Below are 25273 nucleotides of genomic sequence, written 5' to 3'. Positions count from 1 at the left end.
CGAGACCAGCGCAGCGCCAGGGCCCCGGGGGATTTGGCCACTTCAGACAGCGGCGGCGCGGGGGAGGCTCCCGGTGCCGCCTGCGCCCGCCGGCCCCGGCACCTTCGCACGGCACCGGCACAGCCACGGGCATGGCCACGGGCATGGGCTATGGGCATCGGCACGGCCACTGGCACGGGCTACGGACACCGGCTACGGGCACCATCGTGGAGCCGCCTCCAGCACCTACGGGCCCTTTGTGCCCTCCTCATCCTCAGCGGTGCCCGCACAGGGTGACAGGCACCTGCAGGGAGAGGAAGGCTCATTCATGGTGGCGTTAACTGCACTTTTCCTCTCTCAACCCAAATCCCCTCAGGAAAAATTCCGAGCTGCCACCTGAAGAAGTTACTTCCTTCTGAGAAGGAAGCAGGGTTCCAATAGTTTAAATACAGATGGGATGAAAACTCTGGGCAGTTGTGGAATTATGGGCCGGTGGATTCCTGGAGAATTTCCCCCTGCCGACTCGTGTCGTGCTGGGAATGCGGAGGGAAGGAGGCAGCTCGGGGCTGCCCAGCCCTCCCCAGCTGCACAGCTCAGCACGAGGTGAAGATGCAGTGAAGAAAAGCCAGGCACCTGGCCCAGCTTGGGCCTGCTTAGCTGCTTTTCGATTAGAGATTTATTCCCATGTTAAATCCTTCTAAAAGCCTGGTCAGCTTGGCTCTCTGATATGGCTTTTTATAGCAAATCTGAAAGTTGGAGCATGTGCTTTGCTAAAGTGATATCAGAAAGCTTCTCTTAAAACTTAACCTGTCACATACCAGAAAAAAAAAAAACATTGAGTTTTCATTCGATTTTTAAAATTTCTATTTCATCCTCGGGAGAATTTTTAAGGTCACTACCCAAAGATCTAGGTATGTTGCTAAGAGTCCGAGTGGCTCCGCAGAGAGGAGTCAGTGAAACCCGGCCAAGGCTGGCAGACAAGTGTTGAATTTAACTTGTCAACCTTCAGCAGAGGGGCCTGCAAATGCTTCGGGGTGACATTGTAGCTGCATTCTCCAGCAGCTCGATAAATACTGGCAATGAGACCCCTCACTGTAACAGAAGAGTATGCAGGGGTATAAAAGGTGGGGCAATCTGGTCTCCCCAGTTAATAAATAGGAGACTCCACAAAATATTAACTCTCGTATCACTAGGGGATTTTACCCCTCCTCCTCATTTTAAAGGAAGCAAAAGGAAGAGAATTAAGACTCTGACACCAGCCCCGTGCACACGCTGTGGGATCAAAGACAAAAAGATGTAAAGGACTTTTTGTATTTAAGCACACACATACACACACAAATCAACCAACCTTTTCCGTCGCCTTCTTGTTTCACCAGCTGTAACTTTATGTAGGCGTGTGAGCACCCGAGCCTGAAAGCATCAATCACAAAAACATTTCATGAGATGCACAAATTGGGAGGCTTGCTCCTTTTCACCAAGATTAATGGGCCTTGCAGAAACTAAGATCTTTTCCCTCTTAAAACGGGCAGTTGCGCCACGACGCTGCCCCCATCTCTGTCTCTACGAGGAGGACTGTGCTATTAAATTCATGGCTAGGCCTCAGACACAAGTTTACAGCAGGAAAAGGAGCCACAGAATAATGGGAGGAAGGGAGGGGATTTAAAGTTAACATGTGGATCTAAAGCCCCACGCTGCAAACCTCTGATCACAGCGGGCTCTTCCGAGCCAGTGATTTACATCTGTGTTTCAAACTCGGCAGCACCACCAGGAAACATGACTTAATCCATGAAAACCCAGTGCAAAAAATATAATTTACTTTTTTGGTTTGGCTTTGCCGGATGCAGAGGATTCCTCTTCTGTCCAGTCTCTCTCTTGGCTGTTTTCAGACTGTCCCGACAGGCTGTACAGGCTGCACTGGCAGGATTTTTCGCTGCTTTGCACAGATTTCCTGCAGAGACAGACAAGTGATAGGAGCTGGGCCGACTTTTCCCCTCTCCCCAGGGGAGGGCACAGCTGCCTCTTGCAAGTGGAAGCATCAACCACCATCTAGTGGTGGAAGCTTCCCTCGCTCCCGGATAATTGCTGGTGCCGGATCCAACGATACATTTTAACTGCCTCCTGCTGTTCAAAAACTAATACACAGATAAGACGCACGTTATTTCCACAATAGCCCAGTTTCGGATTTTCGTGTAAGATGATGAAATATTTGAAGGAGCTCAAGTTGTTCGTCAGGTGATACATACCCAGCCCTTACACCAACCAGCCCACTGCGGGGTGGAATGCAGTCATAATTTAATAGTGCCAAATAATCTTGCTTGACAGTTTTAGGACAGGAAATGAAAGAAAAGAATATATATATATCAAATTGAAACAGCAAGGGAAATTTATGGAGAAAGAATGCAATTTCCTTAGTGGGAATGTGAGCAGAGCAGCAGGATGAAGGAATGAAGCCTGTTAAGGCATGGGAGGGTGCAGAAGTGCCCTGCTCTGTGCTGAGGTTGGCTGGGCCATGGGTCAACACCACAGATTAACTCAGTGCTTTACTGCTTTTCTGTCAATTCTTGTGTTTTTCTGCCTTGCAGAACAGTTGGGCTCCCTGGTTACCTGCAAAGGAACAGGGTTGAGCTCACCTGGACTGGGGAGAGTCCTCCTGAGAAGACTCCCCTGCGCCCCCAGGAAACGGAGCAGCCGTTTCTGCTCTCCTGCTTTTCTGGGTGCTTTGGCTAGGGGCCGGTCTCTCCCCGCTCAGACGGTCCAGCAATGGGTTTTCTCTGTTGAGATTCACATCGGAATATGGGCAGCCAACTAAGCTGTGTTGCCAGATAAAATAAAATAAAGAGCTTATGTTTTTAAAGTCAGCCTAGCCAGAGAACAAGAGCACTCCTCCTCTCTAGCCTGTCTTCCTGAGCAATAATTCGTGAAACTAAAAGCAGTCCTACAAATTTCACTTGCAAAACTTTAAGGCCCTTGCAAAAATTACATGATACTGGATCTTCTGAAATCCTCTGAGATGCTTTTTGCACTCTCCTTTTCCATGAACACATAAGAAATTGGAGGCAGAGCACAAAGCAAGAGCTGGCTCTCCCCACACCTGTGTAATAACACTTCGGCTGCTGTCTCCTTTTCCTGCCTGCTGGCATGCTCTTCCTGGGGGCATTATTTTACATAAGAAATGGCTTTGTTGATGTCCAGCAGACACTGGTCTGAACTACCCTGTGCGATGGCACTCGCCATGGGTCTGCTGGTGCAAACGGAACCCACAGTAGCGGATTGAGACACGAGAGGGAGCTGCAGGGACAGCTATGACCGTCTGCAGAGCCACCGGGGGCGCCCGCTGCTCCCGCTCGCACAGGGTCACCCCGAGCTCGAGGAGGGGACCCGCCACACGTACGTGTAATGAGTTCCGTAGCGCGGGCCCTTGACGTGACCGATGCCCTGGCAGCCTGGAGTGGGACACACCTGCCCTGCGCTTCCCACTGGGACGGCAGCACCTGGGAACGGAAAGAAAGTTAAACAAACGTGTAAAAGCCTCTGCACCTGAAGAGCAGGTTGCTCTTCAACACAGAACATGACATTGATGCCATCTACATACCTAGTGGGACTTGCAAAGCGTGGCCAGTTTTTGCACACCAGCCAACTGGATGAATGTCCGGGCTGTCCACATCTACCCAGAAATCGTAAACATGGTCCCAGCCATCGAAATGTATCTAAAAGAAGCACAGGGAGGAGTACAGTCAAGAACATGGCACCTTAACTTCTCCCTTCGTGTCACCTTGCTCAGCTGGGGCTGACGCGTTGGATTCCTTACGCTGGGCACAGTCATGCTTTATAGGCCCAGTGTAACTACTTGTTTCCTGAGCCCTTTATTTCCTAGCCCATTAGCAGTTATGTTTTGCAGAACACAGAGGTTTTGGTGATACAGTCAAATCACAGAGCCTATTAAAAAATCATAGATTATGGGTTGCCCCATAAAACTCTATGCTTGGGACTACAAATCTGTAAACAGATTTCTTTTTTCTTCTGAGAATCCAGAAAAACACCATAAAGCCAAGGATTTTGGACAGTTTTGTGGTGAACAGACTAAAATTTTCAACAGTAATACAATTTGAAGCGCTTTGCCCTGCCGGTTCAGATCCAGGTTGGCAGAGACTAAAGATCACTGCTGTTTAGAGGCTGCTGGGTTGTTTACCCCGCAGAGCTGCAGGCAAACGTGCAGCCACGCTGCAAAGCGCGCAGCCACGTTTGGTAAAATTTGACTTTTTCCCCGCAACCACAGAGATAGGGCTGAGAATCAAGTGGCCAGCGGGGAGCAGGCTTCGCTCCTGCCCACGTATCGCGGTCGGGAAGGAGCCTGTTGCCAGGGAGCCTCCATCCACGGAGCCTTTTTGCGCTTGTTTACCTTGATGCGATAGTCGTCTTTGTCAATGACAGTCGCCACTCTTATCAGGATGGGATTTCGCTTGTCCACAGCCTCTAGCTTCATATCAACCTGGAATCCGTGAGCAGGGCGCTGGAAAAGAGAATTGCGAGTGCGACACAAAACACGGGTTAGGAGAGCCCCAAACAGCCCCTGTGCGCCAGGGCTCCTCAGGGCATAATGTGTGATGGGGAGAAGCTTTCCTTTTGGTGGCTTTGGGTGTTATTCCTGCCCCTAAACCCACACTTTAACGGCTGGAAGTGACGGAGGGCACTGCTGGCTCCTGAGCACACATTGAAGTTAGTGCTGCAGGAACCGCATCACCCTCACTGGGAAAAGGGCTTCAAGCGCCCGGAAGGCTCCTCCCTTGTGCTCCTTCCTCTTGGGGAAAGGCACAGCGAGCCAGCAGGATGGGCTCCATCCCACCGATGCTACCAGCCGGGAGACCACGGAACGCCTGGAGTAGCCGGGTACCGCATCCCGCTTGGCAGCCTGGAGCAGCCAGGTACCGCATCCCGCTCGGCAGTGGGCACAGCCGGGTACCGCATCCCGCTCGGCCGCGGGCACAGCCAGGTACCGCATCCCGCTCAGTGGCGGGGACAGCTGGGAGCCTGGGATTAGACCTGCTTCAGGAAGGGCTCTCCAGAACATCTCCCAAAGCTTAGGAATATCCAGCTAAATGCAGGTGCTCAACTCCTAAAAGTGCTGCTGCCCTCGGCTACAGCAAAGCACTGAGGCACTCGCGCCAAAGGTGGAGAATTCAGGAATCCTCTTCAAGAACACTCCATGGACAAGCAATGGTTGGTGCGGGAGGATTTCAAATTTCCTTCGAATTCCCCCTCTGAGCTCCTTAGCTGGGAGCTATGGAGCATTGGATTCCCATTCCAGGTGTGCCCTCCTCCCCCTGGCCTCACCAACCAAGGTCAAGATTTTAGGCAGCGCTGACAGTTTTTTCCAACTCAGGTGGCAGAACAAGACCAGAGGTTAATGAAAAGACAACCATAAAGCACTTCTAGTTCTGAGGGCCGACCACGTCTGTCTATCTGGGAGAAGCCTGAGCGTTCGAGAGCGAAACCGCTCCAGCAGCGCTGGCCTTTCTGTAAATCCACAGCCCATGACACGGACTGAAGCGATGCAAATCCTGACGCCGCCTCCTCCCGTGGGTTTGGGTGGGGAAGATCCCATCCCAGAGATGGGATCTGCTATTTGTGCTGATGAGCAGCAGCTCCAGACTACAGTGATAGCTGCTGAAAACTGCTAAAAAATAATTCCATGAGAAACGCCAGCTCTGGCTCTCAACCCCTACTTTTATGTACTCATCTGCTGTAATTGCTAGCTGTAATAATAATAAAATCAATAGCTGTACCATGTATTTGCACTTGAGACCAAGCAGGCCAGAAATATAATGAAATTTGATCTTGGAAGAGTTCTATTAACCATTAATGAATCAAATACTATTTTTTTCTATGTGTTTTTTTTAAACACAGTCTTGGATACTAATTGACAGCCTAGAGTTTCAAGAGAGCCACGATCAACCCTCCCTACTGCTCTCTCAAAGTCAAATTTTTTGGAGGAGCAAAGTGTGGCTGCAGAGGTACCGGAATATGGGCTAAAGAGTCGGACAAGAGAGTGTCTTTCCCCCTTGGAAAGAGGCTGCATTTGGAGGAACAGAGGGAGCAGCCAGTGCAGAACAGGCGCCGTGTCCTGCGGGAAGGGCTGCTCTCTTTCTGAGGGTGTCATTTCTCATCGGGCTTCCAGAGGGTTTCCTTGCACACTTTGAACACTTGAGGGAACACCACCACAGCGATAGATTACTGCGAGATTCCAATTGGGAATTTTAAACGGGTCGTACTTCACCATTTCTTGTTGTATCCTAGAGAATTTCATCACCCTTCCAAATATTTGTTTATACAAAATCTGTCCTATTATTCCTGAGTAGACCAACTAGTGCCTTTTTTTCCTTTCTTGCTATTCCGAAGGTTCCCGGCCCGCTGGGAACGCGGGATGCTGCGGCCCTGAGGTGCTCTGGGTGCTGCACTTGCCATTACAGACACGGTCTGTCCGGGCGTGGAAAACCTTAACCCAAGGGATGCTTTGGAATTCCCTATCCTGCAGGAGACTCCAGCTGCGGCCGTTCTCTAGCGAGGCAGCACTGGCCTCTTCCTCCCCTGCATCCTCCCGGCTGCAGCCGGCAAACGGGCACTTGCTGGAACCCAGAGCTTCTCCCTCCCCTGCCCGAGGCCTCCCCGACTGCCCTTTCCCTGCTCTCTCCCGAGGAACTTGCCAACAGAATATCCCGGAGGGCAGCGGGCAGGAGCCGCGGGGGCAGCGCCGGCGTCTGCAGCCGCCCTACGGACACAGCACGAGGGGAGGCGTCGGCCTCCAAAAGCTGCTATGACATGAAAAAAATCAGCTTTAAAGCATGGTGCTTTTCTTAATTTTTTAAAAATTAAGAAAAAAGCCTTTAAAATAACTTTTGGTTTTGTTCACAGTGAGTTTCCATTCAAATAAATCCCTCGATAAGAAACTGAAGCCCATTTTCCCAGGGTTGAAAAAATTATCTTGAAATTCAGGCTGAAGGATGGTCTTCACTATCTAGGAGTTTGGTGAGTCTGTTCTTATGATTTCCTTAATCAATCAAGAGGGATGATCTTAAACTCAAAGTAAAAAACGACATCAGAAAAAACCCACAGTTTTACCCATTTGGCAGAGAAATGGTGAACCTCTGTCACGCCAGAGGTCTAGCAAGAGAGGGTAAACAGCAGCAGTTTCCTCTACTTCCCTGACCTCAAAGCAAACCAAAAACAGAGAGATTCACCAACCAGTTTGAATGCTCTTGCTGGGGCTGCTTGCGAATTAGTTTCTTCCAAATACTTCTCCCAGGAGAAAGCTTCGGGATCCTTGTATCCTGGAGGAGGCAGGGGGGAAAGGAAGATTAATATTTAAGAAAAATCCGCAGTTATTTGTCACAAGCAACAGAGAGGGAGCTCTGCACATGGCTATTACATTAATTTAGCACTGACAAAGCTGGCCCGGGTCAAACGCAGCCCCTGGCGCACGCAGCGGCTCCGCAGCGGCCGCTCGGGGCGTCAGCACGAGAACGGAACAGCTCATTTCTGCACAGCGTCGCTCTGACGCCGCAGGGACAGCTGCCAGGTAGAAGCGCAGCAGCAGATTTCGTGACATGGAATGGCACCACCAAATTAATCTCTTATTTTATTACCTATTCTGTGTGAGTGGCTGTCAGACTGTAGAAACTTCTCATCACCTCCTACCTACTCACCCATAGCTGGGTAAAATTAGCAGCCTGCAGATAAAAGACTCCATCACCATCATCCCAATTTCAGGGACCTACACGGCTTTCCTAGTGTAACAACCACGGAAGGTTTCTCTCCCGCAGCAATCGCTAAGCGATGTTTAAGAAACGCTTCTGTTTTATTTTCCTTGTTATTTTGGTATTGTGGCAGCTTCAGTGCTCCCTTTGGCACAGGATGGTTTGCAAGCGGGATTGCTGCGGCTCGCGCGGCTGCAGCGGCCAATCCTCCTGCTGCCGCCCACGGCACTAAATCTGGGAGTCGGGAATTACAAAACCTCTCGCTCCAGGGCTGTCAGTCTAGCCAACAGCAGACTTTTATTTATTTATTTATTTATAAGGTGAACGAGAGCTCTCAGGGCCTGAAAACAACATTGATTTTCCTGTAGGCTCTGTCCTTTCTCGTTGGCCACCATTCCTTTTCATTTGCTGAATGCCAGTGCAGCAGCAAAACGAGGTGACTTCAGTTAATCCTTCATTTCCAAAAATTCCATCTTACCATCAACAAAATCACGTTACCGATTCCTTTCTCTTCCAGCTCACTTTAGAAAGGAAATATTGCAAATACTTCAAAACTCTCTTTCCCTTCTGAAATCAAATTCAATTGCAAATTACCAGAGCTCATTCCACTGCTTGAAAGAGCTATAAAACAAAATAAACTACAGCAGCAACAAGTATGAACAGAAACGCTGCTCAGTCAGTTGAGAAAAGAGAACTGAGTGGAACCTGTAACTTGCAGATAGGTGATTACAGGGGGGATGGAGCTTGCAGGGTGTTTCCTAGGCAGGAATAGGTGTCATGTCCAACGTACCGGGTGGCGTTGTCAGCGGGGTTCCCGTTTCCTGGCAGTAACCGACAGGACGGATGTAGGGGCTGCTCGGCTCGCACCTGCACCAGAGGGAAACGTGGGCACAAGGACAGAAACAGGAATTCAGAGGTTGCCCGAGACCTTTGCAGCCCCCCTCGCAGCGGGGCGGTCACGGTGTAAAAGGCATTGCCTGCCCAGAACACAAAGCAGCCTTAGAATCTGCTTGATGCTTTAACAAATGTGCAAGATGCAGATTTGTTTAAGAACATGTGGACCCTATAGGCCACCATTCAGCCTGGATAGAGATTGTCCAAGTTGGAACCAAACAAAACACAGCCCCCAAAAAATCACTATAACTTGGCAGAACGGGCAGAGATCTTTAAGGTCTTAGCTTAGAAATGCCTGTTAGTCATTAATGATAGCTGAAAACCAGTGGCATTTGTCCCGGCTTCTTCATGTTATTGCATTTTTTGAACTTTTTGAAATGGGCCGATTTGATAGCAATTCAGGGCACCCCTTTTGCTTTTTATAGGCAAATTCAAAGAAGGTGTCTTATTTGATGTGGGTTGGAAAACAGTGACCATGGAGGGAAAACATTTCCTTTATTAACACTCCACCTGGCCACAAAATGAGGGCAGGAGACCAAGATTCTCCCATGTGCAACACAACTAAGTGAGGCTGGGACTGAACCATGTTACTACACTACATCCTACTACGTTAAAAAGATGAGCTAAGAGCATCAGTGAGAGGGTGGGATAAACCCCAGCCTGTTGCAGATGTGTTCGAAAACCCGTTTCCTTTACCAGTAGTCATAACTCTCATCCCAGTTATCGAAATGAATGAGCAGGCGGTTTTCCAGCATGTCCGCGATGGTGGCGACGCACATCAGCGACGGATTCTTCTTGTCCACTGCCTCCAGTTTCATTCCCACACGAAATCCAGAAGGGGTGACAGGCTAAGGAACAGGACACCCGGAAAGGGAACCTTGGCCACGCCGTAGGTCAGGCTGTTTAAGTTACTATGATAAATGCATTTGTGGCAGGTTTAACTGAGAAGTGCATGGCCCAAAACACACTACAGTTACCAGGTTGCTGGTGCATCTGGCAAGAGAGCTACAGACACGAGTTCTGTGAGACCTGAGGCCAATGGCTAAAGGGAAAACAGAGCTGGGTGAAGGATAAATACGTTCAAGCTCCGTAACCTGATGATGGATCCCACAGGGTACAAAGGCACGCTGCTAGAAAGCAGAAATTATTTTGGAAATTATTAAAATAGAGGAAAGTAACACAAATATTTTGACTTTGGGGACTCAGCAAAACAAATTGTTGTAATATATTTAACAAATGGCAGTGCAAATCTTTTCCTCCACTGTTAAGGAGAAGGGGAAACAAATTCTCCGTCTGGAAAGCCAGTGACTGGAGGAAGGAAGAAAAATAGCACTAGTTTCCCATCCTGCAAATAAATCACAGCAGGGAATAGCTTGCATCTGATTGCACACCATGGTTGCACCTCTGGCATGAATGTATTAGAAAACCACGTAAATATTCTGGTCAAAACTTGCTTCAGATCAGACCTATTTGAAAACACATTGTATTCAATACCACCACTTACTGCGCTAAGGGTCTTGAAAAGGCTTTTTGGAGCTGCTTGAGCTTTGCAATTCTTCAAATAAGAAGTCCAATTAAATTCTTCTTCCTTGAAGCCTAGAAAGAGAGGTAAAAGACTGCTTGACACAGCCCCATTACAATCAGATTGGGTTTTCAGAAATAGAAATTACCTGGGAAGAGCTTGAATTTTGCAGGATAACTGCCCTTGCACCATCGCCAAGGACTATGCATCTGCCTTAAACCATTTTGCCTTTGCCTTTGTAATCACCTAATTATTAATGCGAAACTGCACGAGTTCTTAGGAAACGAAGGCAGGAAAGAAGGAAAAATCGCAGACCTCCAAAGAGACCTCCCCGATTCACACACCCCTGCAATAGTTTCTAGCTTGACTAACAACGCCAGTCTTTAGAGATATCAACAGGGAGCCGTGTGCTCTTCTGTGAGGGCACCTCTCAATTCCACCCGCTTCCTCCGAGAGCCCCGGCCGCAGCCGAGCGGCCCCGCGGCTCCTCGTGCCCTACCTCGCGGCGGGAGCAGCCTGCGGGCCGTGCGCTCGCACCAGCCGGCCGGGCGCAGCGCCGCGCAGTCCGCGTTGGCCCAGAAGTCGTAGCCCTCCGCGTAGCCGTCGAAGTGCAGCCGCACGCGGTACCCCTGCACCTGCGAGCGGGGCAGCTCCGTTAGCAGAGACTCGCAGAGCAGCTAAACAAAAACACTCACCAAGCCCTCCTTCCACATGTGGATTTACAAATAAAAGTAAATTTAAAAAGCTTTTTTTTTTTTCTCATTTGCATCTCCTAGTTTCCATGCTGCTCTTTTCAAGCAGTACAAAATTGGCCAGTGTAACTTCCTTGGCCTCATATTCCGCATTCCTGTGTCGAGTACAAACACAGCAGGAGAACATTTATATCTATACCAAATCAATGCAGATTTCACAGAACTGAAGAAGCCTAAAAGCATTTCAACTTGCTTTGTGTTTCCTAAGTCTTAGAGCCTAATTTCATCATTCTTCTTCATATTCATTCACTGCATGAAATAAATAGGTGCACTTTTTCCAAATTGCAATTGGAAGAACAAAAAATTGACAGTAGGTTTTCAGGCTTAGATCTTTAACCACATAAATGCATTGCTTTAATGTCACCTTGAACTTCTCCTAATCAGTTAATTTATTAGAATGTTATTCTTTTGTGTTTCTAACTTTTTAATGGACTAAAATAACACTCCCCCAAACAAAAATATAAATCTAAATGAGATCTGGGGAATCAAAGACAGGAAAAACAACTACCTCAGCCACAGTAAGGACACAAAATCGAGATGGGTGTTCAGGATCCAGCCCTTCTAATTTCATTCCGGGTTTAAATCCATTTCGGCCTTGCGGGAACGATTGATACTGTGAGACAAGGGGAAAAAACAGAGGGGAGGGATGGGAAGAAAAATTTGTTTTTAATTCCTGAAGAAAAGTCTATTGCAGAGCAGCCATCAAGTATACTTAAGGCTTTAGGTCTTCAGTTCACAGAGGAAAAAAAAAATCTGTCTCTAAATGACTGCTCCTTTAACAGACAAGCACAGGTGGAGAGATCGATAAAGGCCCAGTCACCCTATCTCAGATTTACTTACTATAACATTTTAAAAACTCATCAGACTACTGTGAGTCTGCTGCAATTAACCACGATCAAATCTTGTAGCAGATGTAGCAGTGAGTTTGATTTGAACACAAAAAACATCCCCTTTGCAGCCCAGGACAGGAAGACTGGCAGAAACAGGGAAAGGATTTTTTTCCTTGTGCTCATATGGGCAAAGTCCAGACTTTTCTGAAAGACCTTGTTCCCTGCAAGATCTCACCTTCCATTGGTAACACAGGCAAGGCCTCTTTACTCGGGAGAAAGAGTCCTTTCGTGGATCATTTTTTCTTTATTCACATTAAATCTCTGAAGCACAGACCAGGCTTCAGGAGAAATTCCAGCTGGAATTGCAACTGGCTGATTGCAGTACACTGATTACCCGGGTTTGATTCTCATCACCTGCACGGTGCCAAGAGCCCTTGGCTTCAGATGAGCGACCGGGAGATGAACTTTTACTTTGGGATGAGGCACCAAAATGCTGCGGAGCTCCAGCAAAGCTAGGTTAATTCTCTCAACTTTGAAAAATGTATCAGACCATGAATGAACGCGCTTCCACCTGAGCTGATTTACTCAGAGCTAACCAAAGGGACTAAAGAGAAAATCTTTGGCTGTTTCTGAGTGATACTTGATTGTGTTTTCTTTTTGCAGGGCTTTTACTGCCTGTTTGCACCAAAACAACTAGTGACTATAGCTGCAGGACCGAAGGCAGCCTCCAGTTTTGCTTCCGTAAAGTTACTGATTCTGTGACTTTGCCTGAGGAAAAAAAGTAAGGAAAGATTCTTGGAAGGTGCTGACCTCTCGGAACAGTTTCAGGGGAGCAGCCACCATCTGTTCCTCTTCCAGGTAGGAAACCCAGTTCCACACGGTCTTCTTCGCAGGAACAGCTACGTAAGCAAAAACAGGAGAATTAACGACTCTTTTGAACCCCTCCTGTTCCACTCTCTTCTCTTGAGCTTCCCATTTGGGCCAGTTACTTATAACAACAGCCCAACGCACGCACAGCTGCTGCTCTCGGATCAGGTAGGACATTTCTAGAGCAAGTAGCAAGAGCAGCGCAGGCTCCATGCGCACCCCCAGCACCCCCTCAAAGCAGACAGCAGCAGGAAAAATATGAATTCCAGCAGAAGCCAACAGTATTCCTTTTGCATTGAAAATAAATATTTTTGATATATAATATATGTATGATGATATATACATATATATATACATACATATATATATATATATTGCATCATAGGTCAACTAAATTGCAGCCAGCTGATTGGGAAGCTGACAACAGAAAGTTGCCACTGCAAAGTCTGGACATGATACAGGAGTTCTGGAAAGCAATTCCTGCTCCTGATATTTCACAGCAGAGTTAAGGGGTTAGATATGAACTAAAAGACAGCACAGAGGCACACAACTGCGGCTGAACCAAACCTAAAACAAAACAGATGAAAAATGAAGGGAATTTTTGGTCAGCTCACAAGACTACATATACATTTATAACATGATAACACTGTGATGCATCTGCTAGAAAGGCAGGCCAGAGATGACCACAGCAGCTTGGCGGGTGTTTGGATTTGCTCTGGCAGGAGCATGCTCAAACACAGACAGTAAATTGTATCTCAAACGCACGTTCAAAATCTCTCCCTGATTTCTAGATTTATTGTGTAGATCCATTTCCACACAGACCAGGTGCCTGCAGGTGCACAGAACCCCACGGCAGCTCTGTAAGCACCGCACGTTGCCCGCAGCTCGTCTTACACGTGGAATTTGCCCAGCCCAGCGCCCCGCAGCTCCCTGCGCCTCGCTGTGCTGATGTCCCCTTAGCAAAACAAGCTATTCTGAGTGCCCACGAGCTGCTTGCTCCTGCTGTTTACTACTGTTCATTTTACAATAGCCAGTAAATAAAAAAATAAGTAATCTATAAGCGTTAAAGAGAAGAGACCACGAGCTTAGCTCACCTTGTTTTATTGGTTTAGTGCTTCTGCGGCCTCTCATGTTATTTGATTTATTCTTCTCCTAGACACAGATATGTTAAAAGAAAGTTCAGCAATGTTGTTGTTGCCTCCCTCTTTGATCATCCCACAATGCAGGTGCAATAAGGACTAACACGTTACTAACAGAAATATTAGCCAGCATTATTTCTTTCCAAGCAACCCTGCAGGAGCTTTTGTAGAGAGCGTTACACGTGTAACGTTCACCCTGCAGTATCCCACAGTGCTTTACAAGTTATTCAGCATAAGTTACTAAAGGTCATTGAAATTTGGCCACTGAGGAGCAAACAGGACCAGAACCTGTTTCAATACACAGAATTTGCTCTCTGTGCTGCAGGATCTACATTTTGCACAAGCAACCTCACTACAATGCTCCACTTTCAGGTTTTCTTATGTTAATCTATGCCAGAGAATTGATACGGAGAAAAAATATTTACAAAGCCCTGAAGGAAACAGAAGCTTCATTTCTCTGCTGCCATAGAAGACCATCCCAGAAAATGTTGTCTCCCTGTGCTGCACATTGTGCCAGGTTGTTATTCCCATTTCTTCCACGTGTTTTAACACTCCTGTTAATTCATCCAGGACTGTCATTTCTCAAAGCAGACCAGGAAGGGTCAAATCTGCAGTGAAAAGCTGCCTGACATCCCAAGAGAGATGGGGGGCAGTTTTGGACAAGGAATGGGAGGAGGAGATGGAAGGGATGTGCGTCTGAAGTCCCGCGTGCTTCCAAACCCCAGCGCGAGGAGAGCTGAGCACCAAGACGGGCTGAGCTGTTGGTGGCACCAGAAGTTTCAGCTTGTGCAGCCACCGGGCAGCTCCGAGCCAGGCCAGGCCGGGAGGCGCCGCACACAGAAGGGCCCCGCGGGGTCTGATTAAAGTTAAGGAAAGATCTAGGGTCCAGCCTGGGGCAAGTTCTGCTGCCTGCCGCTCAGCTTCAGCTCCACAGAGCAGTTTGTGTTACTTGTAGCTAGACGGAGCATTTTGGGGGACACAGGCCTCATTTCATGGATTTTTATTTCTGTGAAAGGTCCTGGTGCACAGACCTGTAATCTACAGCTGTACTGAGCTGTAGTCTGAGTTCTGGCTTTGACTCCATGTGATCTATTTGCCAGCGTCTCCTCCTCACTGGTGTGAGTCAGGATCAGACCCAGCCCCTTCCCTCCTAGGCACAGAGCAACCTCCCCTGGCTCCGTTTTCTTTGCATAGTGCAATTTGTGCCACAGAATTGATTTTGCACTGAGGAAATGCAAGTGACCTCACTTACCTCATCCTCACCAGCAAATTCCTGCTGCTCCTCGTACTCCAGGAGCAGCCTCCTCTTCCTACGGGGCCGCTTGGCAGCTCTGCCAGCCTCGTTCGCCCGGGAGGCGACGCTGACGCTGAGCGCCCTGGAGCTTCCCCTGCTGATGCCGCCAGCTGCAGGGTCGTGGGTATAACTGAGCGCCAAAATTGGAACAAAAAATCCAGTCAGAAACCCAGTAATGCTCTTGCATTCTCCCCAGTACCTCTTTGACAGAATGATGATGATTGGGCTGAGAAACTATCAAGAGAATCCCATTTACAGGACTTTTCCATTTATTTACTTACTTGTCACAGCAAAACTGTTCTCAAAAGCTGCATCTCATTTTTTTATTTAAAAAACTTTACAGAGAAGAACCTTCAGTTTACTCACCTGCCCCCGTCCTGCTGCGAGCACGTTTGAGCAGTGAACTTGCCGTTGGCAATGCTGGCCATCTGGCTATAGGCCTGGAAATGAGAACCGGGCGCCACGTCTCCAGGCACTGCAGAAGCAAAAGAAAGGCATTATACTTAAATATTGAAACTTGGTACCTTTTAACACGCTTCACGCAAGGAGTTCGGTCAAGGCACTTTCCAACCTTTCATTAAGTGAATCTCGAGATCCCACTGTGAGGCAAGTGATTAGCTGTGCTTTGGCTTATAAAATGTGTACCTTCTCATTAAAGAAAAGAACACACAGCTGTAAGATTTCAATTTCAGAGAAACTCCATCCTCTGAAAAAGTACTAAAGAAAAGATATTATCTGAAGATCATAAGCAGGATACAATTAGAAAACCTTTTAATGTATTTTTATTCCTGGTATTACTCCTCTAACCCAAAAGACAAATCTCAAACCAGTCCACCTTTCTTGCATACTTACCGTACAAAGTCGGTTAAGCTTTAAAATTTTGGTTTCTCATACACTTTGGCCTTTTGCATAGATCAGCTTCTACAAATGCCATTGCTGATGTCCCTGAAAGAACAGGCTCCGTCTTCCCCACGTCCCCAGTTAGGGGTCCCCCCGCACAGGGGTGCTGGGGCCGGGGCCGTCCTGGCTCTGCCCTAGCTACGTTCCCCGCAAACACCCCTGAACACCCCGAATCCCGGTTCACCGCAGGGAACCGACACGCGCCGTGGTTAGCGCTGCCAGGACCCGCTCGGTGTCGTACCCGGAGGCTCCCGGCTGGCGGCGGCGCTGGCGGCGGCCGCGGCACGGGCGTTCGCAGCCAAGCTCGACAGAGCCTTTATGGCTTCTGCTTCGGCCTCGGTGATGATTTCCAGCATCCCAAACTCATTGACGTAGAACTGCAGGCAACAGGGGAAAAGCAGGCACGTAAGAAACAGGGACTGGGCAGGGGGGAAGAGGATTCCCTGGGAAAGAAATAGGTTCGGGACAGAAACATCTCTACATCCAAAAGCAGTAAAAAAAACCCACAGCAACATAGCTCTCCCGCAACACAGCAGAAATGAGCCTAAAAGCCGAGTGCTGCATTTTGCTGTCAAAGGACATTCTGTTTATTCCGTCCGTGCTCCCCTCCTGCCCGCAGCACCCCGGCACGAGCTGCACCCCCTGCCCCAACAGAGGAGCAGCAAAACTCGGCGCACGCCAGCCCAGCAAAGGCCCTGGAGCTGCCCCCGTGCCCCCTCCGCGCTGCTTTGGGGGGATTCCTGGTTTTCCCTGCACGGCTCCAGGCCTCGCAGAGCCCCGGGTGGCTCCCGGGCGCCAGGATCAGGGCAGCCCCGCGCACGGACACAGACGGTTCCCAGGGCCGCTGCCGCGCGAGGTCCGGCGCAGCCCCCAGGACTCACGGGGAAACGGCGCTCGTGCCGCGCCGGGCTGAGCGGGACATCGTGCCCCACGGAGCTGCATCGCCAAGACTGGGAACTGGGAAGACCGGGCCCTAAACGCCTACTGCAGCAGCAGGTAATTTTTCAAAATGAGTAACCGCCTTCCTCGAAATTCCAAATCGGTTGAGCGGGGAGCGACAGGGGGCACAGGACAGCCCCAGGCTTTCCGAAACGCCTCCGGACCGTCGGCACGTGTTGGGAGCTCCAGCCCCGCGTGTCTCCGTGCAGCTGGGGACCCTGCGCAGGGCAGGGGCGCTCGGTGGGGTTCGTCCCCGCGGTCCTTACCCGGATGTCGCTACCGGGCAGCGTGCCGATGCCGTCCTCCCAGTGCAGGGCGCTCATGACGTCGAAGGCGGCCGCGGCGCCCGGCCCCGCGGCGCTCCCCTCCATCGCCCCGCGGGAACCTTAGCTTCCCGGGCGGTGATAAGAAAGAAAACCAGGCTTTGGAAAGAGGCACAGAATAAAACGTCGCTTACGTTTCAGGAAGGGGTTTTTAGAGTGACGCTGGTTTGGGAAGATGGGGGGAAAACATCCTTGCGTTTTTCCCCAAGACACTTAATAAAAAGTCAGGTGTTAAGCACATATGTGCAGTCTGGCCATAAAAAGGTGAGAAAGATGCAACAGTTGCTTGGTGCGGAGGATGTTAGGGCCCGGTGAGTTCCCAGGCAAGACCCTGGGTAACAGGATCTTTGCCTTGGGGCTTACGAGTATCCATTTCTAATTCCCGGTGCTGCACAAACTGGAAGACAGTATCCAAGGGCCCGAAGTCGCCAGAGGAGCGGCACTTTTACTTGACTTTCCTCTATATTGGGACCTCGTATCCAACTGCTGAACTATTATTGTGGTAGATACCCGACAACGACTCACCATAGATTAACTGTATGTTGTTGTCCTTTAAACATAAATGGAATATTTCCAGCTTCCGAATGTAGATGTTGGCTTATTTTCTATGTCTTTGTTTATTTTTGAATCACAGCCTTGCCTCGAGCTGGCCGCTCTGCCAGCGAACAGTGTTCGTTTTGCAAAGGCAGAGCCCAGGGGACTCCCTTTGGGAAGGGGTCGGTTCTGCTCCGGGCTGCCCACGCGGGACGCGGTGGGTCTGAGCCCGCTCAGCAGCGGGCCGGGCACTGGCAGCCCCTGTCTTGGGGCATCCCAACCAAATCCCTGCAGGAAACGCTCTTCCTTCTCCCTGTTTTCCCTCCCCAAGGGTAAAACCCACCTACTCACTACCCCACACGACCGTGGAGACCAGCCGCACGCAGACAGGCCGCGATGAGCCGGGAATCGGGAACGGGCCGAGCGGAGCCGCAGCCGAAGCTCCCGTCGAGCCGGGCGCTGCTGGGCTCGGAAGCGGCACCGCGGCGACGGCAGCAACACAACATGGGCCGGAACGCGGCCGCCCCAGCGGCTCCGGGCCGGGTTTGGACCCCGGCTGCCGCGGGGAGCAGCCAGGAGCGAATCGGGGTGCGATTCTCCGAGCTGGGGCTCTCGGCGTAAAGCGGCTCCGGCACCAACGGTTTGGAAGATGCTCACACAGGACTCGGCAGTAGTTAAACTAGGGAATTTATTTAAAACTGGACAAGGAGAACAGTCAGAAAGCACAAGGGACAAGATAACTTAGTCCTAACAAGTGATAAAACAGACCCAATAAAACATCTCCTTTTTGGAAATCTATTCAACTCCCCCAGAAAAACAGCATAGAGGAATTACTTCTTATGTCATGCTCCCCATCAGTGCAATCTACAATAAAACCAAAGGAGCCCAATAAAGGGGAGCAAGCTCTGCTATTAGAGAGACAGCAAAGCCCAACTGGAAAACCCTTGGAAAGGTGCAGCTCTGCACAAACGCCTCCAGTTTGTCCCACGGGAATACCGGGACGGCCCAACCTACGTGCCAGGAGCCAAAACCCCCTCCAGAACCAACCAGCTGGGAGGAAAGCAGCTGATCCCTGCGCTGGCTGGGAGCAGCTCACGGATCAGCCTCTCTCCTTCCCAAAACGGGATGGGAAACTAGCAGAGAGGCATGTTCACCGTGGCACCTATTCCATTTTTCCTCCTAATATTCGGTTAAGACACCTAACAAACCTGTTAAAACGCCCGCAATCCTGTCCTATAAGGGCAGCAGAGAACTAAAAAGCAGTTGAAACAGAAGCACGTCCTGAGGAACTGCACTGAGCGCCACGTGGAAAGCAGACCTGACAGCGGACCGCGTTCGTAGGGACTTCCGAAAGGGCGACCTAAAAGAGCCCTGTTGAGAGGCAAAACTTTGGACATTTCTAAATCTGATGTGATTTCTAGAACAGCACCTTGTGTTTCTTATATATATATATATATATGCATGTGTGCGTAATTGTGCAACAAAAACTGAAAAATGAAGTTTTTCTGGTGCTTGTTTTCTCAGTGGCTTGGTACCAGCATGCAATAGAAAATGTTATTTGCGGCTTTAGTCTTGCTAGAGAATGAAGGAATTAGAGCAAAACTTGGCACAGATGGCCACATAAAAATACTCCAACCTTCAGTTAGCTCTAGGTACAGGGGAAAACCAGGACCAGCACCAAAACCCAGGGGCAGGTGAGCACCCGCGTCTGTGCTTGTGCGACCGGGAGCCACCAAATCTGTTGTCCTTCTTGCAGGAAACGCGAGATCGGACGTGACCCTCCTTAGCAAGTCGTTTAAATCTGAAGGGCGACGTGTTTAGTCACACTACTCATTAAACAAAACACCCTGAAAAGCACTTTTTTCAGAGAATATGAAAATACAGTTCATACCCCTACGCGCACAAACCATTTTGCATCCCGCCTTGGCCAGGAGCTTTGGGAAGTTTAGGTATTTGTGTATGATCCCGGAGCAGGGGAGGAATTGAAGCGGGCGGGCGGCCGTAACCCCACGGCGACGGCACCACTGGAGCAGCGACGGCCGCAGCGCGGCGAGGACGCGGCCGGCGCCTCCCTCCGCCCGCGGCTCCGGCTCCGCACGGGACCTGCCGGGCGGGAGACGCCGCTTCCAGCATCCGTCCGGAAGGAGAGAGCAGCAGACGTGCAGCACCCGCATCCCGGGAGCGGGCAGGGCTCTCAATTAGGAAGAGACGGGTTTGGTGGAGGCTCCTCTCTGCTTCCAAGCATCAGAGTTGATTTCCAGCTGGCATCGCTCATTATCAAGGACACGTTTGGTCACTTTTCCTCCCCACTTCAGTCTCTGATCCGATTCCGCTGTCCCCGACGCTCCCTTCTTCCCTCTCCTCCATCTCAGGATGGCACCAGCACTAGGGCACACGGCGGAGGGTCTAAAGTTGCTGCTGGACGCAGGAGAGGGGACACGGACACGCTCGGGGCACCCCGTGCGGACACGCCACATCCCTCATCACCGGCAAAACCCGGCGTTTTTCACCTGCTCCTCCAAGAACATCACAGCCCGCGTGAAGGAGGACGAGGGGATCGCACCGACACTCATCAGTTATTCCCACCCTGTCTAAAGGCACCATCCTAAAGCCCCAGGAAGAGAGCAGCAGCAATAAAACACATCGATGCCTCTGCTCGTGGGAGGGACGACGGGGCTCGCACGCAGAGCAGCCCAGAGCCGATTCGAGGCCAGACCCGGACCGCAGAGGACACTCGTGTCCAATGTTTTAATTGCAGCGGTAATTACTTTATCAGACGACAATCCAGCAAATCACCTCAGGGGACTACACACTAATCGTTATTGCTGTTATTGCTAATTATCGTTATTCTGTGTCTCCCGACGCCAACTGGAAACGTTCACCGAGATCGCCCTTTTAGGCTGTGCCACCCCAAAAATGAACATGCAATCTGGAGCAAGGGGAAAAACGAAGCTGCAAAATACCACGTTCCCCATACACACGCAAACTGGCAGTCAGGATTTGAGTAAATCATGGTAAATAATCCAACTAACACAACCCAATTCCCTCAGGATGCCAAACACGGCTCCAAACGCCCCGCACGTGTCACTACCCACGGTGCCGTCGATATTTTGGGGAAGTTCCAAACTTATCCGGCTCCTTCCCCTGCACTCGCCATCCCGGTCCCTGCAGCTCCATCCTTCCCCTCCTTCCCCTCCACAGAACTCACTCCAGAAAACCCGGGCGCTCCCCCTTCTCCCGGGCGCTCCCCCTTCTCCCGGGCCCCGAGGCCGCCCGTGGCTCCCGCTCGCTCCGCGGCTCTCGCTCCAGGCTGCCCCTTTCCTGCGCTCAAGTTTTTCGCCCCCGCGGGAGAAGTTTCTCCGGGAGCTCTGCCCGGACACGGCAAAACCCAGTTTCCTTCTTTCCCCAACAACCCTTTTTTCCTTTTTTTTTTTTTTTTCAGGCAATAACCCGTTTTTCCCTCAAACCCCGCTTCCCCCCCGCAACCACCCCGCTCTTTTTGAATTACCTCGCGCGGCCGCCAGGGCCGCGCCCGGGGCGGCGCTGCCGGGGCCCGGCCGAGGGGGGCGGCGGGGCCGGGCGGCGCCTCCCGCCGCCTCCGGGGCCTCGGGGCCGCCTCGGGCGGGCCGCGCCGCGCGGCCCCCAAGATGGCGGCGCGGGGGCCCGGGGCGCCTCCCGCCGCCTCCCGCCGCCGCCGGCCGCTTCTCCTCAACTCCGGCAACAATTTGCTCCCGCCGCGGCCCCGCGGCGCATGCGCGACGGCCCCGGTGCCGCTCTCGGCCCCGCTGGGGAGCGGGCCGGGCCGGGGCCTGGCACGGGCTGGGAGGGGAGGTGGGTGAGGGACGGGGATGGGGCACCGGGATGGGGAAGGGGGCCCGGGGTGGGTACGGGAGTGGGATGGGGCTGGGATACTGGGCTGGGATGTGGGAGCCGGGCTGGGGCACTGGGAGCTGCGGTGGAACAGGGTGCGGGCCCCGGCAGGCAGGTCTGGATGCTGGGATGCGATGCTGGGCGCCTGGACACCGGGATGGGGATGGGATATTGGGCCTGGGAGGCCGGGTCAGGGATGGGATACTGGGGCTGACCCTTGGGGCAGGATGGGGCTGGGATACTGGGATGGGACCTGGGCTGCTCTGGCACCACAAGAGACAGTGCCTCAAGTGGGGACAACGGAACCCCATAGGGCCTCAGGCCCTTCCATAGGGTGGAAAGGGGCGGCGGGACAGAGGGGACCCACAGCATCCCCAGCAGGTCCTGCGGGGACCGGGGTCTGCAAAACCTGGAGAGTGCGGATACGGCACAGGGGACACCCAGCCGGGTAAGTCTGTCTCTAGGAATCCCCCTCTTTGGGCCACCGAGACGAGGACACAGCAGGCAGATAACGAAGACGTTGATTTATTTGCAAGGAAAAGCGGCCGTGGAGCAGCCCGCGCGCCCCTTTCTGCTGGGTTAAACGTGTGAGGCTGCAGATTTACCTAGGATGTTAAAGCACATTAATGTGTGAACTGGAGATTTTGGGAAGAGAGATTTAAGCAGATATTACCGGCAGGAGCCAACAGATTGCAGCCAAGACAGACAGCTGTATTTTGCTGATTCCCCCATCGATTATTAACATCAAATATGGTACCGGTTCCCTGCATTCGTTAAGCTTGTTTTTCATCTTATCTGCTAGTGTTATTTTCGTTTGTATTTGAATCTTGAAACAATAAAAGAAGCGGTGGTATTTTTTTAATGACACTTCTTTTTTCCTTTGGCAAGGCAGAGGGAAAAAAATAAAATCCTGAGCAGGCCTCAAGCTGTGACAACTAAAATGGAATGAGATTTCAGAAAAAAAAATAATAAATGAGATTTGAAATGGCTCATTTGAAATATGCATTGCAATATTCTTCACCCCTAGAATGGGGCGTATTAAGAAACCAACACTGTCTTTAAAATTAGTCAGAAAACAAGTGCGTTTCTCAGCTCATCTGCATCAGCAGTGGGCGTCTAAAACCCTAATTCTGCAAACACTCCTGGCCAGCGCTTAAGCGTAGGCACGACAGCATTTACAGAGAAATTTGGGATCTCTATAATGTTGTCAGTGCCACCTGGGTGAACCATCCGGCAGGAAAGGGGAGGTGGACGCCAGAATACCTGTGGGAATGGGAAAGGGGAGGTGGATGCCGGAATACCTGTGGGAATGGGAAAGGGGAGGCGGATGCCGGAATACCTGTGGGAATGGGAAAGGGGAGGCGGATGCCGGAATACCTGCGGGAATGGGAAAGGGGAGGCGGACGCTGGAATACCTGCGGGAACAGGGGCTGCTTTGGAGAGTGGGTGAAGCCACTTGTCCTGCAGGCCCCGGCAACTGCAATCCCAGCTACTCCTCCTGGAGTCAGGGCCTCTGTGCATTAAATTACCTTAAAGAGAAAGACATTGAGCTTGAAATTATTCTCATAAGGTCTGTAAATGAGTTCATTGATTTGCACTTATCATCAGTCAGGAGCAGTTAGTTAAAGCACATGTTCTTGGAGACTGGGAACTTGTTAGGGCCCTTATAATTACATTACTCAGCATTGAGCACAAGCCATGGCTGAAGGCAGATGTTACTGCAACACTGCTGCACTGGGGTATCCACAGACCCTCAATCTTGCTGGTTGTGAGTATTATTGGAACAAAATAAAAGTAATACTAAGTGTGTGGAACATAATACAGCTTTTGGTCAAGACGAAGCAGCTCCAGAGCTTACGTGTGACTGGGATTCAGGTTTATTCGGGCTCTCGTTTCTGCGCAGCGCCAGGAAGGCCCCTTCGGTTGCGAGGCCTGCAGGCGCCTCGGCCGCGGCCGGCTGCTCTCCTGGCCCGGCTGCGTCCCGGCTCCTGGCCCAGGCGCGTGGCCGGCGGAGCTGGGGTCCTGGGACGCCGCTTCCCGACCGTCCTGCTCCTCCCGCTCCCCACGCGGCTGCACGAGGCGGTCGAGGCTACAGCAGGGGAGGCCGCGGGCCGAGAAAGGCCGAGGGCTCCTGCGCGGAGGCGGCGGGCGGAAAGTCGGCGTTTCCCTCGGGCTCCTCCGCAGCCGCGGCCCCGCGCAGGGCTCCGCTCGCTGGTGGTGCCCGGAGGCTTCCTCCTCTTTGGAGGCTTCCCTGGGCGCATGTGGAAAGCTGCTCCCAGCGCCAGCCCCACAGCCCGGCTCCACCGCGGCCCTTCCCGGCACACACAGCAAGAAGGTGACACCACGGCTCGAGGTGTCCCCGGGCCCCATCTCCAACACGGGGCCCTGAGGTGGCCGGAGGTGCCGCTGATCCCGACGAGCCGAGTGCCTCCGCTCCACACAGAACCGCCCCGGCCGCACGCACAGCTTCACGTCTCGCCCTAGACTTGCTCGTCTGTGATTTTGGTAAAGATATTTTTAAGCTAATTATCTCCTATTAGCAAACATCTTCCGGAGCCTGGCTTGTTTCTACACAGAGATTAAGCAGCAGAAGAGATTAGTGATTTTACGATAGCCTGAGCTGTTAAAGCGCTAGGTTTATAGGCGAAAAAGCCTATTCCTTACTTCTAAAGAAATTAAATATTTCTTCCTCAGAGCTTTCTCATGGTGCTCTAGCAACATATTATTTGATAAAGTCTGAGAAACTCTACAAGCCCTGACCCCACTTAAACTCGATGGAAATAGCTTGTGTTCAAAAATATTCTTATCGCTTAACACCCTTTCATCTTTTTAATAGGGCGATACAAATTTCAAATGATCAAATTATACAAAATTACTGACTGCTATGAAGTTAGCATCTAGCTGTAATAAACCCTACCATCGAAAATGCTGACGGCAACTGGTAAATAGCAACAGGAAATATTTGATAAAGCAAGAGCCAAACTTTCCTTTGGACTAAAATAAGAACTAAAACGCAAGGCACAGATTTCTACCCCCCCCCCCAAACTGGACTGCATTTGAATATCCTGATCACATTTAAGATCATGCCATTTCTTAAATGAAAAACTCTTGCTTTGGGACTACCTGTGCTTTGCATTAAGGTTTACTGCAATAAGTGACAACACAACTTCATGTAACCAAGTACCAAAATGTCATGAAGCAAAAATAGTCTTTATTCAAGTTTCATGGAAACAGGTATCACTGTACTTTTGCAAGACGGGGAAAAATAAAATTAAAAAAAATAATATAAAACAAGGATATTGTCACAATACCAGAATATGGAACTCTACTATTTTTCCCCTATGGATTACTTCAAGTATTCCCTTGAATATTCCCTTTTTCTCTCCTTTTGACAGTGCTATTCACAACTCCGTAAGTCCAAAAATATGAAACAAAAGTAGTAAGAAACTTAAGACTTTGCACTTCCACTAAATGACATACATCAAAGGGCATCAATTCAAGGGCGACGATGGCTGAAGCCATCACACCTATCAGTCCCCATTGCACTCTCCTAACCCCAAGGCGCAGTGCTTGCTCCCTGCGGGGCTGAATTGGGACAACAGGACCATTTCAGTGCTCTAGGAAGAGTTAAAGGGAGTCTTTCTACAAGAGAGCAAGTGAGCAGAACAGCCTTGCGCCC

General features: G+C 50.7%; 1 protein-coding gene and 1 long non-coding RNA gene across 2 annotated transcripts in view; both read right to left on the bottom strand.

The window, feature by feature from the left end:
* Window positions 1-25116, bottom strand: part of LOC104572244 (lethal(3)malignant brain tumor-like protein 4) — a 31871-nt gene extending 6755 nt beyond the window's left edge. Inside the window, exons 1-19 of the mRNA XM_088523413.1 lie at window positions 25075-25116; window positions 21233-21340; window positions 16170-16305; window positions 15395-15503; window positions 14987-15158; window positions 13690-13747; window positions 12539-12627; window positions 11407-11511; window positions 10646-10781; window positions 10129-10220; window positions 9321-9472; window positions 8521-8597; window positions 7219-7304; window positions 4379-4489; window positions 3572-3686; window positions 3371-3470; window positions 2610-2789; window positions 1796-1927; window positions 1328-1389 (exon numbers count right to left, since the gene is read on the bottom strand). Coding sequence (XP_088379539.1) covers window positions 1328-1389; window positions 1796-1927; window positions 2610-2789; window positions 3371-3470; window positions 3572-3686; window positions 4379-4489; window positions 7219-7304; window positions 8521-8597; window positions 9321-9472; window positions 10129-10220; window positions 10646-10781; window positions 11407-11511; window positions 12539-12627; window positions 13690-13747; window positions 14987-15158; window positions 15395-15503; window positions 16170-16305; window positions 21233-21340; window positions 25075-25116 — 2062 coding nt within the window. The remainder of the gene's footprint in view (window positions 1-1327; window positions 1390-1795; window positions 1928-2609; window positions 2790-3370; window positions 3471-3571; window positions 3687-4378; window positions 4490-7218; window positions 7305-8520; window positions 8598-9320; window positions 9473-10128; window positions 10221-10645; window positions 10782-11406; window positions 11512-12538; window positions 12628-13689; window positions 13748-14986; window positions 15159-15394; window positions 15504-16169; window positions 16306-21232; window positions 21341-25074) is intronic.
* LOC148596322 (uncharacterized) overlaps window positions 1-25273 on the bottom strand; it is a 172013-nt gene that overhangs the window by 72375 nt on the left and 74365 nt on the right. The window lies entirely within an intron of this gene.

This window comes from Tinamus guttatus, unplaced genomic scaffold, assembly GCF_059628265.1.
Source record: "Tinamus guttatus ecotype Peru unplaced genomic scaffold, ASM5962826v1 Tinamus_guttatus_pri_ptg000014l, whole genome shotgun sequence".
Lineage (NCBI taxonomy): Eukaryota > Metazoa > Chordata > Aves > Tinamiformes > Tinamidae > Tinamus > Tinamus guttatus.
Note: the sequence above shows the minus strand (reverse complement) of the source record. Positions and strands in the feature narration are given on the sequence as shown.